This window comes from Solea senegalensis, linkage group LG13 (genome assembly GCF_019176455.1).
Source record: "Solea senegalensis isolate Sse05_10M linkage group LG13, IFAPA_SoseM_1, whole genome shotgun sequence".
Taxonomy (NCBI): Eukaryota; Metazoa; Chordata; class Actinopteri; order Pleuronectiformes; family Soleidae; genus Solea; species Solea senegalensis.
Genome location: NC_058033.1, coordinates 18,352,033 through 18,365,448, shown reverse-complemented (window position 1 = coordinate 18,365,448; position 13,416 = coordinate 18,352,033). Strand labels below are relative to the sequence as shown.

General features: G+C 43.1%; 3 protein-coding genes and 1 pseudogene across 3 annotated transcripts; 2 read left to right on the top strand and 2 right to left on the bottom strand.

Annotated features, from left to right (window-relative positions):
• Positions 1 to 725: 725 nt before the first annotated feature.
• LOC122779665 lies at positions 726 to 1,227 on the bottom strand (annotated as a pseudogene).
• A 7-nt stretch (positions 1,228 to 1,234) lies between these two features.
• Positions 1,235 to 2,936, bottom strand: LOC122779664 (histone H2A-like). The gene has a single exon (XM_044042233.1). The coding sequence runs from the start codon at positions 2,339 to 2,341 to the stop codon at positions 1,958 to 1,960; it is 384 nt and encodes a 127-aa protein (XP_043898168.1). The 5' UTR covers positions 2,342 to 2,936; the 3' UTR covers positions 1,235 to 1,957.
• Positions 2,937 to 4,615: 1,679 nt separating this feature from the next.
• Positions 4,616 to 5,996, top strand: LOC122779663 (histone H1-like). Its single transcript, XM_044042232.1, has one exon. It carries the CDS (start codon positions 4,674 to 4,676, stop codon positions 5,301 to 5,303), a length of 630 nt encoding a protein of 209 aa, XP_043898167.1. The 5' UTR covers positions 4,616 to 4,673; the 3' UTR covers positions 5,304 to 5,996.
• Positions 5,997 to 11,186: 5,190 nt separating this feature from the next.
• LOC122779666 (histone H4-like) lies at positions 11,187 to 12,494 on the top strand. Its single transcript, XM_044042234.1, has one exon. It carries the CDS (start codon positions 11,305 to 11,307, stop codon positions 11,527 to 11,529), a length of 225 nt encoding a protein of 74 aa, XP_043898169.1. The 5' UTR covers positions 11,187 to 11,304; the 3' UTR covers positions 11,530 to 12,494.
• The last annotated feature ends 922 nt before the right edge of the window (positions 12,495 to 13,416 follow it).

Sequence of the window (13,416 nt, the reverse complement as noted above, 5' to 3'; positions counted from 1 at the left end):
CCGTCTGAGTTTCTGTTTCTCAGAAGTGGAACTGTTTCCTGCTCTGATCTCAAAAAAATGTGATGCAGCAGTGGGTGGGGCCTGTTAGCTCCTCCTCATACCAGGGAGGGAACCAGGAAATGTGAGCAGAGTGTGGAGCAGGCTGAACCACTGGTACTGTGGCATGGAGTGAACTCTGTTATCATTTAGACAAGATCACAATAGTTGAGTAACTTTCCACTGTGTTCATGTTCATGATAAACTTTACCTCAAATGAATGTTACTGAAAGTATCAAAAGTATCGATATTTTGATGTACTGGTGTAGTTTGTTTTCATCTATTATGTTTACAAAGTGAATTCATTCAAATTCATATCAAACTAGACGTAATATGAAATGAATGAAGAAGCCTTTTTTCCAAGCAAGCGTCAGAAAAGCTTCCTTTTTATGATGAATTGAGAAAATAAAACCACAATGAAAACAATTGTGAGTAGCAGCTCTAAACATGTATAACGTATATATATGTGTTTTATTTGTATAAATGAAAACAAAACTATTAAAAACATGGTGTACAAAACCCAAATAAACACAGAACAGGATGATAGAGAAGAAAACAAAGTTAAGACAAGTATGAGCATAAAGTACCATACATAAAATATGTATACATATATGTATATATATATTTATACATATATGTATACATATATACACATATATATGTATATACACATATATATACACACATATACATATATATATTTTCCTTTGTTTTCCTTTGCAGTGGACACACACATATAGTCGTGAATTGTGAAGTGATTAGTTACTTCATAGACCATGTTGTCAGTGAATTGCTTTCTTAGTAGGTGAAAGTGTGTGTGGCTCTTAAAAGAACCGTTGGGTTGAGAGTCGTGCTGCGTTCAGGTTCCGGGTTGTTAACCGCCGAAGCCGTACAGGGTACGGCCCTGCCTCTTGAGCGCGTAGACCACGTCCATGGCGGTGACAGTCTTTCTCTTGGCGTGCTCGGTGTGACACCTTCAACACGCCACGAGTCTCTTCATAGATCAAACCGGACATACTATTCACGCCACCGCGGCGAGCCAGGCGGCGGATGGCGGGCTTGGTGATTCCCTGGATGTTGTCGCGCAGAACTTTGCGATGACGCTTGGCGCCTCCTTTACCCTGACCTTTCCCTCCTTTGCCTCTTCCACTCATAATTCTGCTGTATGCTCAAAACGATAATGAAGAGTCGAGGGGGTCATGAGCCTGGAGGGATAGCTCAGGGCTTCTGCCCTTTTCTATCCATAGTCTGTAACATCAGGAGTGGACCGGAAAGGTGGGAGGAGGCATGTGAGGTTTTAGCAAAGGAAGACCAAGGCACAAATAAAAAAGGAAAAGAAAACCCAAAAACAAACGAAGACACCCTGTGTATGTGCATATTATTTGCATGGGTGTGTATGTGTGTGTGATGTTTAAGAGAAGTGCTCTACAAGTGCATTTATCGGGTTATGGGGGCTTTGTGAAGTTCTGTGAGTGGGGGTCTTTGGCCAGCTGCAGCATGAATGACATGGGGGTATCAACAGTGGTGTATGCTTCCTGTATAGTTTTACGATAACATTATTTAAGATTTTTTTGAATGCTTAAACTTTTAATAACGGATATTAAAACAGTACAGTAAAGTTATTTTAAGTAACTTTACGTAATTAATTAACGAATGAATGTATATGTTAATTAAATTTAGGAAACACATTACATTTAAACATCTTCAGCAACAACAACTTCCCGTATAAACTTTTCACACTGTGTTTTGAAGAAAACAAAAAGCTTCAAGATAGTTATTAATTAAGGTAATTGTCTGAAGATCAAAACGTCTGATTTAATAACCAGTTATTCAGAGGCTTGTGTCTTTAAGTGAAGCGAGTGTGTGGCTCTGAAAAGAGCCGTTGTTGCGTTGGTTGCTGCGGTTATCCCGTGTTTCCGGCTCACTTCTTAGCAGCGGCCTTGTCGCTCTTCTTGGGCAGAAGAACGGCCTGTATGTTGGGCAGGACTCCGCCCTGTGCGATGGTGACGCCGCCGAGCAGCTTGTTGAGCTCCTCGTCGTTGCGGACAGCCAGCTGCAGGTGGCGCGGGATAATTCTGGTCTTCTTGTTGTCGCGGGCGGCGTTTCCGGCCAGCTCCAGGATCTCAGCGGTCAAATACTCGAGCACAGCGGCCAGATAAACCGGAGATCCGGCGCCGACACGCTGGGCGTAATTACCCTTCCTCAAGAGCCTGTGCACGCGGCCCACCGGGAACTGGAGACCGGCACGGGAGGAGCGAGTCTTCGCCTTGGCTCGGACTTTACCGGCTTTGCCTCTTCCAGACATATTTACTGTTTCGGTTTATTCTTTTGTGGCGAAGACAAGAAGTTAGAGCGACCGTGTTTATATATTCACCAGCTGCTCCCTCATTGGTCACACTGAGCGTTAGTGTCATCGTCCAATCAGAGAAGAGAACGGGGAAATTTGAAATGAAAGTGGCGGGATGAAACCAGAAGTGAAAAACGCCCTCAGTGTTATCTCTGAAATAACACAAAGTACAAGTATGTGACCAGAAACTGACTCCAGTAAAAGTAGTGAAGTACATGACATTTACTGAACTGAACTGTAAAAAATGAGGAGTTGGGGTTGAGCAATGGTGACATACTGATCTGCAGTGGTTTTTGTTCAAACTTGTTCACATAACATGCATGCATGTTTGTGGCTATGTGTCACAAACTCTCTCCCAGAACTACTTTACTCTGCTCTGAACCATGGCTCTACTCCAGGGGTCTGTGTCATACAACTTAAAAAAATCCAAACTATCCCTTTAACCCCACGTTCCAGCGTATGAAAGACGTGTGAATGGGTGACAACTGTAGTGTGAAGCGAGAAAAGCTCTATATAAATACAGACCATAAGGTTTTATTTGCTAATAACGAGTAACAAAGAGAGCTGGAGGAAATGTAGTGGAGTAAAAGTACAAGTTACAAGAAAAAATCAAGTGCAGATACGTGCATTTTTTACATAAGTACAGTAACAATGTATTTGTCAGAATTTTCATTTAATCACAGACATATCTTTCAAATGTGATCACGCAGGTGATTGGTGATTGAACACAGTCTTGCATTCAGTGGTAATTTGTCAGACACTGATTTATTTCTTCTGAGTGAATGAAGTGAAGTGTGGATGACATTGACCTTGTGTCTCTCGTGTATTCATGTCATGAGTGAGGGGTCAAATAAAATATTCTTCTCATTGTGCATCATCTGTGTATGATCAAGGACTGTGCAAAACAAACAAACATACAGAGCAAAAACAACAGGACTTTAGTTGTTACAATTGTTTACTTGATTACAATCATATGTGTTGTTTTCTCAATGTATTTGTGCAACTTTAAAGTGTTGTAAAATTCAAATCATAAATGTAACCCACTTTTTCAAACATGGTTACACTGCACTTTACAGAATTATCAATATCTTAACAATATAATGTATAGTGCTTTCTGATTGTGAATAAACTTCCCTCGAACATGTTTAATGTGTGGTTTCCAACAGATTTTGTGGTCTAGGATCATGCCAAGAAATGTAATTTTATCAACACTTGACTGTGAACACAGTCTGTGTTGTGTCAATGTGTTGCAATTGAAAAAAACAGCTGTTTGGATATTCTCTTTTAAGACTTCATATATAATGATAAACATAGTTGTTTGTAATATGCTCACTTTTCTTTTATAATTCATATCTATAAAACAAAAAGCTCAAAGGTATTTGCAAGCTGTTTATTTAATCTGGTTATTTTACAGGGAAATAATCTGATGAAAGTTGATGAAAAAGAGTTTAGATGACTGAGGTGTTTGGTTGTATTTTAAATCTTAGATTTTATCTTATCATTTATTATTCAAGATAACTTTATGTGGAGATGAAACTTAATAACTAAAAAGGGCAGTACAGTGGACAATTAAATTGAAGGAAGTTGTCCAAAAAAGAAGAGGATATCTGAAATGACAATTGTGGAAAAACTATGATTTAATGATGGATATTTGATAGAACTGAATGACAAACGGAAGCATCGTAGGCTCATTAGTGGCCAGGTGTGTTTATGACGTAGATGAGACAGTCGCTCGTGTGTCGGTCTTTTCATACAACTGTGTGTTTACCTCCACACTAAACGAGTCCATTTTCAGCTGCAAACGGCCCACAGCTGGGAACATTGCACCGTGACTCCATCCACGCGCGTCTCCGCTCACCGGGGAACCGCCGCCACGTTTGACACGGACACCTTTTATGCGCTTTATGAGACGAAATGTACAGAAATCTGTTGAGGACGTGTCCGCAGCAGCGGCGCGACAGAGCGGTTTGAGGCGTCCTGTAGAGACACACGAGCGTCCCGATGAGTGGACATGAGCTCGGTGTGGAGAGGACAGTGTCCCCGCACTGTGGTCACAACACTGACGTGAACACGTGTTTGTCTCCGGAGGATTTTTAGCACAAATCGAGGAGGAAAAAGCACAAGTGTCACCATGTTTGAATCCAGGTGCCCTTCGCCGTTCACTCTTTACGGTTCTCATGCGCTCTATAAGTCCCGCCTCCTGCTCCACAGAGGGACACACACACACATACACTCAACTGAGCGCGCCTCTCTCACTGTCTCTTACTCTGATACTCAACCTTAACCGAACATGGCGGAAGAAGTTCCAGCGGCGGCGGCGGCGGCTAAAGCTCCAGCGAAGTCTCCCAAGAGAAAAGCCGCGAAGCGCGTCAAGAAAGACGGACCCAATCTGAAGCAGCTGGTCATCGCCGCAGTTGCTGACAGCAAGGAACGCAAAGGTGCGTCCGCGTCTGCTATCAAGAAATATCTGGCCGCTAAAGACGTCGATGTGAACAAGTTGAACAAACGGATCAACAAAACCATCGTCTCACTGGTAGAAGCTGGAGTTCTGAACCAGACCTCGGGCTCCGGCGCTTCTGGTTCCTACAGACTCACCAAGAAGGAATCTAAACCCGCGAAGAAAGACGACAAGAAAGTGGTGAAGAAGAAGACGACCGCGACCGCCGCTAAAGTAAAGAAACCCGCCGCCAAGAAAGCGACGACTCCTGTGAAGAGAGCGCCCGCTAAGAACGCTGTGACACCGAAGAAGAAGGCGAAGGCGAAGGCGGCGAAGAAACCGGCTGCCAAGAAAGCGCCGGCAAAGAAGACGACGAAGAAGAGTCCGAAGAAGGTCGCTGCCAAGAAGACCGCGAAAACCACCAAAAAGCCTGCCGCAAAGAAAACTGCGAAGAAGGCCACAGCGAAGAAGAGTAAGAAGTGAAGAGGATGTTTGATTCCTGACCGCAGTCCAAACCAAAGGCTCTTTTAAGAGCCACCACACGTCACTAACGAGCGTTGACCTCTATAGTCTCGTGTATGTGTGTGTGTGTGTGTATATCAACTTATGTGTTCTCAAATGTCTTGACCAAAAACGATTCAGTTTTAATGAATCATTGAAAGAAACCACAATGTAACAACATTCACAATTAAGAAGCTGGGAAATCATCAAACTGATTATCCAAATGGTTGGCAATTAGTTGGGTAATTGATTTCGAGTGATGTAGCGTGTGCATTGTCTTTGATCCATTACTCTTCATTGTCAATAGTGTAATACTATAATATTATCAATAACCCTAAAATGTGTATATATATACATATATATGTATGTATATATATAATAACTGGGAAATGAGCTGTACTGGAAGCTCATGTACTTGAAGAAAGAACAAAGAAGACGCTGCTGTGTATATATTACTGTGTCCTGGTGCTTCAAAGCCATTTGATACATGAATAGTGAATTTTGATCTACAATAGTATTAGAATAGTTGTCCTTTCTGCCCTAGAATATAATCCACTACCTCTAACTGCATTCAGGACTGATAAGACAAAAAAACCTGTTACGTCATTTAATGACAAATCATGCACAAAACTACTTATGAAAGTAAAATAAACTTTATGAAATATATAAACAGTATATATATGCCAGTGCAAAACGGTGTGAAAGATTTATACGGGAAGATATTGTTGTTGCTGAAGATGATTTTAATGTAACGTTTCTCCTAAATTTAATTAAAATATACATTCATTAATTAGTTGAATGTAATTGTAATGTAAGTAATGAATTAATTAATTTAGGAAAATAGGATTTCAAAATAACTTTAATTCTGAATATTGTTAACGATGACGCTTTCTAACACTTCCGCAGTGTACAATAAAAATAAAACAATTTAAAAAAAGATTCATATGATCATTCTCTTCACATGATTGGAGAAGGTAAAGAAGGAGGGCGGTTTTGGGCACGCCCACACAAAAAACCCGCTGCTCTCTATCACGTCCGCGGTACAGCATTTAAAGTCTTGGCTCTTGCAGCCAGTTCTTCATCGTGAGAGCCTCCAACACATCATCCACGTTACCAGATTACTCTCCTCGCGGAACCGGACCATAGACGTTCAGCGCGAGCAAACCAGACCGCATTTAGTGCGACAGTGGTATGAAGCCTCTGATTTTGCAGAGATTTTCCACTTCTCCTCCACGGACACAGCAGCCGTCAGTGCGTTACATGCAAATGCGGAGACCAAGATTAAAAACTCACTGGCTATGCAGTCACAACGTTAATCATTAATCACCCACTTGGCGCTGTATCCCTCTTGTGGGCGTTGTAAAAAAGACTGCGGTTTTCAAACACTTAACACTGTAGGCAACATCGTTTTGCTTCAGCTGACAAAGTATAATAAACAAAATGCAATGAAACCCTAGGAAAGCAAATACACACTTGTCCTGTATCCTCTCTGCCATTGTTGTTTAACAGCACGACAGTGACTCGGTAGCTGTCACGTGACCTGAGGACGGACGCTCGCTCAGTTGAGTGAATCCTGAACTAATCATTTCTGTTTCCTTTCCTGCTGAGCTTATGCAGCTGCCTGCCATCATGTGGCGAAGGAAGGTACTGTATGAAAATGAACGTATCACTCACTGAGATGACTCATTACTCCCGAGTCATACAAAAGACGAAGTCATTTTGAACGAATCGTTCACGAACGACACATCACTATCACTCACTTAAAGGACTTCCCCCCTCCCCCTCACCACACATTCTGGTCCCCTGATCAAAATGGCCACAGCAAAACCTTCAAATGCTTTGGAAAGAAAACACCACTTTAAAGAAAAAAGCTCTCGATCCTAAAATACAGGAATCAGCACCAGTTAAAAAGAATCCTGTTCCCCCAAGTGACCCAGCAGTACGCAGTTTCATTACAAACACTCTTCAACAATTACAAACTATGGACCCTACTGCATCACCAGAATCCAGACGGGTCATTAAAGAAAAAGAAAAAACATTGAAATTATCTAAACCTTCCGGTATTGATGAACAAGTAACCATGGTAACCAGTCCAAACCCAACCATCTCTGCTGAGACACCAGCTCCTCCAACTACAGAGAAAATCGACCATCTTATCATTAAGAATATTTTTGCCCAAATCAACCACCTGTACTATGAACTCAGCAAATACACCCAGTCCACCTCCATCAATAGTGCCATCACACAGATGAAGTCCACCCTAGTCACAATGGAATAGATTTTACTGGAAGGACAGGAACCAATCACACCACTCCCACCACTTTCTGCCAGCTTCTCGGACGTTGTCAATGCAAATATACACAAATATCAAACATTTAATAAAGTGACTTGTGTCCTGTATCCTCTCTGCCATTGTTGTTTAACAGCACGACAGTGACTCGGTAGCTGTCACGTGACCTGAGGACGGACGCTCGCTCAGTTGAGTGAATCCTGAACTAATCATTTCTGTTTCCTTTCCTGCTGAGCTTATGCAGCTGTCTGCCATCATGTGGCTGACAGCTGAAATGAACAAAATGCAAACTATGGACCCTACTGTAATCTCCTCATTTTCCCTAAGGATATCCCCTCCCTGAACAGACTTCTGTCACCATGGCGCATTCAAGGAGGAGCATTCAATGGAGCACATTTCACCTGCAGACTGGCACGCAAACAAGGCACTGAAACCCCATCTGACCCCCCTGTAAAAGTATTGGTCATTAAAGGTATTAACATTAACATCACTGAAACACAAATTAAAGTATAACTGGAAAATCAAGGCATCCAAATCACCAGACTGCATAGAATTATAAGCAGAAATACTCAGCAACCAACCACAGTCCTCAAAATCCACCTTACCAACCCAGATCAAGCTGCCGGCCTTCTCCATGAAGGATTTTACATGGACCTCTTCCAGTACTGAGTGGAGAAGGCGTGGCCTCCACCTACCATTAAACAATGCTTCAAATGTCAACAGTTCAATCACATACGTATCTGTCAACTGCAATAACCCGGTTGTCTGCTTGAGATGTGGAGAAAATCACCATCACAAAACCTGCACCAAAGAAAAACGCCATGCCAAGTGTGCCAACTGTGCAGGTGAACACTCCGCCGCCTCCAAGACCTGCCCAGTCTACCTGTCAAACATGACTCAACTTGGCAACAACCCCTTGGAAAACCCACCAACCCCCCCCAGCCTGTACTCCAGAGACAGCACCCATCTTGCTCATCTTCGAGATGACCTCAAAAAACTGGCCATGGACGATAATTCTCACCATGACACTCTGCACCTTTTACATATAAACATCAGAGGAATAAGAGGAAATAAAGAAGAACTTATCCAACTGCTAAATGACAAGAACATCTCTGTAGCTTCTGTGAATGAAACACTTTTATCAACCAAATCACAGATCAAAATTCCTAGATACTCGATCATCAGAAAAGAGCGATAGACAGGACATGGAGGAGGAGTAGCCATTTTAATCAGAAATAACATTGAATACAGTGAAATGGATTTTGGTCTCACATCAGAAGAACTCAACGGAAATGAATATGTTGCAATAAAAATGAAAATCCATTTAAATCAATCCATCACAGTCATCAGCATTTATTGTCCCCCCGGAAAAAAACCCTCCTGAAACCTGTTCCAAGCCATATCCACCTCCAGCCACACCCTCATCATGGGAGACTTCAATGCCAAAAATGTTGACTTCTACTGCAATAAAACAAACTCAAGTGGCAAAGTACTCAAACAAATTCTCGCCGACACAAATTTAACAATCGTCAACACAAATGAGCCCACTTACATATCTCCACTAACTGGCAACACAGACATCCTGGACCTCATTATATGCTCCCCCGACCTGGCTTCTAAACTCCATAAGTTCTCCACCACCAACCACCTCTCCAGCGACCACTTACCTGTTCAAATACAACAATAAAACTGCAGAATGGGAAAAATATAGATCAAACATTGAAGACAAACTGAAGAACATCATTCTCATCACCACCCATCAACACCTGGACCAACAAGCATCACTTTTAAGCAAAATTCTCATTCAAGCCAGAGAAGAAACCATATCCCAATATACAGCAAAACCATCAAAACAGACTTTACCTGCTCACCTCCTTCAGCTCATCAGACACAAAAGGAAGCTGCGACGGGATTTCATCAGGTCCAGATCACCCCACACCAAAACAGAATTAAACAGACTGCAAAGCACTCTTAAAACACAACTTACCCTCCACCGACAGAAAACATGGAACACATCTTACAGAAAACTCGATCAAGACACAAACCCCCGGACATTCTGGCAAAAAATAAAGAACCTAAACGGAGACCCAGAGACCAACAACACACCACTACTTAAATCATCAGGCACAATAATCAATAACAACGCTGAAAAGGCCACACTTTTCTGTAACTACCTGGAAAACATTCATTCTTGTCAGACCCCCATTTTGACAATTAATGGAAAAAACTTGGTTGAAATAGATAACGAAATAGCCAAACACAATACAAACGAGACAAACACTGCCAACTTCACCACAGAGCACCAATTACTCACAAAACCAGTCATTATCCAGGAAATACAACTGCACCTAAAGAAAATGAAAAACAAAGCACCAGGAGAAGATAATGTCGACACCACTCTAATAAAACAAGCACCAGCCACTTACTTTCAACATCTCGGACAGCTCTTCTCCATCTGCCTCTCCACTGGACATTTCCCCTCACCATGGAAAGTGGTCTTGGACATTATGATCCACAAACCTGGAAAAGATCCACACAACACCTCAAGTTATCCCCCCATAAGCCTTCTCAGCCACATAGGGAAATTTTATTCCTCGTATACATCTCTGATATCTACTACCCCCCAGCCACCATAGCCAAAGTCTCACAGTTTGCAGATGATCTCTGTTACTGGTCCAGCTCTAAACGCCCAAATCTAGCAGCCAAGAAACTCCAAACATGCATAACTGAAATAGAAACCTGGACAAACATGTGGAGAATCAAACTGAACCCTGTCAAGACACAATGCATCCTCTTTACCAAGAACTCACACCTGCAGCCCAACAATATCGATCTGTCACTCAACAATCACAAAATCACTATCAGCAAAGAAGCAACATTCCTTGGTGTAACATTTCAAAACAACATGACCTGGACCAAACACATCAATAACCTGGAACAAAGAGCAAACAATAGACTCAACCACCTCAAAGCCCTCTGTGGAAAACATGGCGCATCACCACTAACAGTCATCAAAGTCTACCGGGCATACATTAGACCACTCTTTGAATACTACGTCCCCGCCTGGATCAATATATCAGACAACCAGTTACAACGACTTGAGGTCATTCAAAACAAAGCACTGAAACTGGCTCACAGACTCCCGTCCTACATCAGCAACCATTACATCCACATCATAACCGGCATCCAGACCGTCAGACAGAGACACCAAGTGATAGCACTGAAATACACGAGAACAGCAATTAACCCCTCTCTCCAGAAAACTATACAGGAAGCACACATCACTGTTGATACCCCCATGTCATTCATGCTGCAGCTGGCCAGGGACTTCCACTCACAGAACTCGACAAAGCACCCATAACCCGATAAATGCAGTTGTAGAGCACTTCTCCTTCACATGCACACATACACACACACACACACACACACACGTAAATAACATGCACACACACACACTGTGTTTTTGTTTGTTTGTTTGTTTGTTTGTTGTGTTTTCTTTCCTTTATTTGTGCCTTGGTGTTCCTTTGCTTGGGCCTCACGAGTCCTTTGCCTCCTCCCACCTTTCCGGCCCACTCCTGATGTCACGAACTATGAATAGAAAAGAGCAGAAGCCCTGAGCTATCCCTCCAGGCTCATGACTTTTTAAATTAGATTAGATTAGACTTTTCATCGATTTGAGCAAAGAACAGAATCATGAGTGGAAGAGGCAAAGGTCTGGGTAAGGGAGGTGCCAAGCGTCACCGCAAAGTCCTCCGCGACAACATCCAGGGAATCACCAAGCCCGCCATTCGCCGCCTGGTTCGGCGCGGCGGCGTGAAGCGTATCTCCGGTCTGATCTATGAAGAGAATCACAGCAAGTTGAAGGTGTTCCTGGAGAACGTGATCCGCGACACCGTCACTTACGAGCACGCCAAGTGAAAGACCGTCGCCGCTATGGACGTGGTCTACGCAGGGCTGCACTCGGCGCTTAACAACCCGGAACCTGAACGCACCGTGATTCTTAACCCAACGGCTCTTTTAAGAGCCACACGCTCTTTCAACTACTGAGAAATCACCTCTGCACGTGTTTAAACTGTCGCGTGTTTTCACTCAGGTGTATTTCAAGTCCGTTACACGGTCGTTTCGTACCATCTCTATATTGTGTCCTTACAGTCCAGTGGACGTCTGCACCTGACGGTCATACAGGACACGAGGTTGACCTGAGCAACACCAGCGTGCCTGTAGCTTACTGCTGTTCACTGTCTTACTGCGGATACATTATTTCAATTTAAACGACATAATCTTGACACACACATGGACCGGGGAAATGCCGGTCCGGCGAGGCGTCTTCCACGACGGTTTTTATACAAATATGAAACTATTGTTTTTCTACACAAATATCATTTAGCTCATATGGGCCATATTTAAGTTAGTGTGTCGGTGGTTATATTATTAATTAAAGCAGAGTAAACACCGTAAACGTTTGCATACAACATGCTCGGCTGAGCTCGTCACGCAGGTGCAGTCAATCACGTGTAAATGTTCGCTGATTTGAAGCCTAAAAGTTACACGTTAGAGATGATGGGAGTGGGGGAGAGAAGTGCTGTGACCTCTTGTATTCTGATGAAGTTGTTTATGTACACCTTTTTATAAGTTTTTTACTGTATTTACATCAATCAATATTAATTGAAGTTAACTGTCACAATTTGTTTTCACTGCACTGTCGGCAGTTAATGCTATTAACTGGACCAGGTGTGTTCTCAGTCCAAAGAGTCATGAGCCCTTTTCCATCCATAATTTGTGACGTCAGGAGGGGGCCCGAGAGGTGGGAGGAGGCCTCATGGGGTTTTAGCAAATGAAGACCAAGGCACAAATAAAGAAATAAAAACAAACAAAACACTGTGTGTGTGTGTGTGAGACAAGTGCTCTACAAGTGCATTTATTAGGTTCTGGGGGCTTTGGCGAGTTCTGTATGTGGGGGTCTTTGGCCAGCTGCAGCATGAATGACATGGGCGTGTCATCTGTGGCGTGTGCTCATTGGTCACACTGAGCGTTAGTGTCATCGTCCAATCAGAGAAGAGAACGGGAACATGATTGAGGCTCTGACACAAAAGACACATGAGTACAGCTTTCAGACACATGGAGCATGTGTAAACACCACTGCAAAGGAAATTTAAAAAATTTTTGAAAAAATGTTGTACCTGAAGATGGGCCTGGTACAAATGGCTGGGACCCGTATGTATTGGGAGACAGAGACACGGTCCTCCCCTGTTGCTGATGTGATGCCACGCAACAGATTCCAATCCCTGTTGACGTCATCAACACAACAGTATCAGAGGCGGAAAAGAAAGACAAACTATGGAAACTCAGACCATGGCTTGATTCATTCAGAGAGAAATGCCTGCAGGTGGTTCCAGAAGAGCACAACTCTGTGGATGAGATGATTCCTTTCAAGGGGAAATTCATGGGAGGTGTGGATCTAAGTTCCCCATCAAATCCCGTCACTGGTACATGTATGTCTTCTGGCACACCATCATCCTTGCTGTGGTCAATGCCTGGCTCCTCTACAAGCGGGACTGCAAAGCTCTCAAGATGTCGAGCAAGGAGACTGTTTCAGGCACAGCGAGCATCATCTCTCATCCTGATCCACAAAAGAGAGGACGACCATCTCCAGGCAAAGGGAGGCGGTGACATCAGGAAGCCCTCTGAATGCTCAGAAGAGATCGTTGCACACACAACAGATGTGCACACCTCCCACTGGATGTACGCGAGGACCCACGCAGTGCAGCAAGTGTGATGTTCGCCTTTGCTTTTCAGAGGACAACA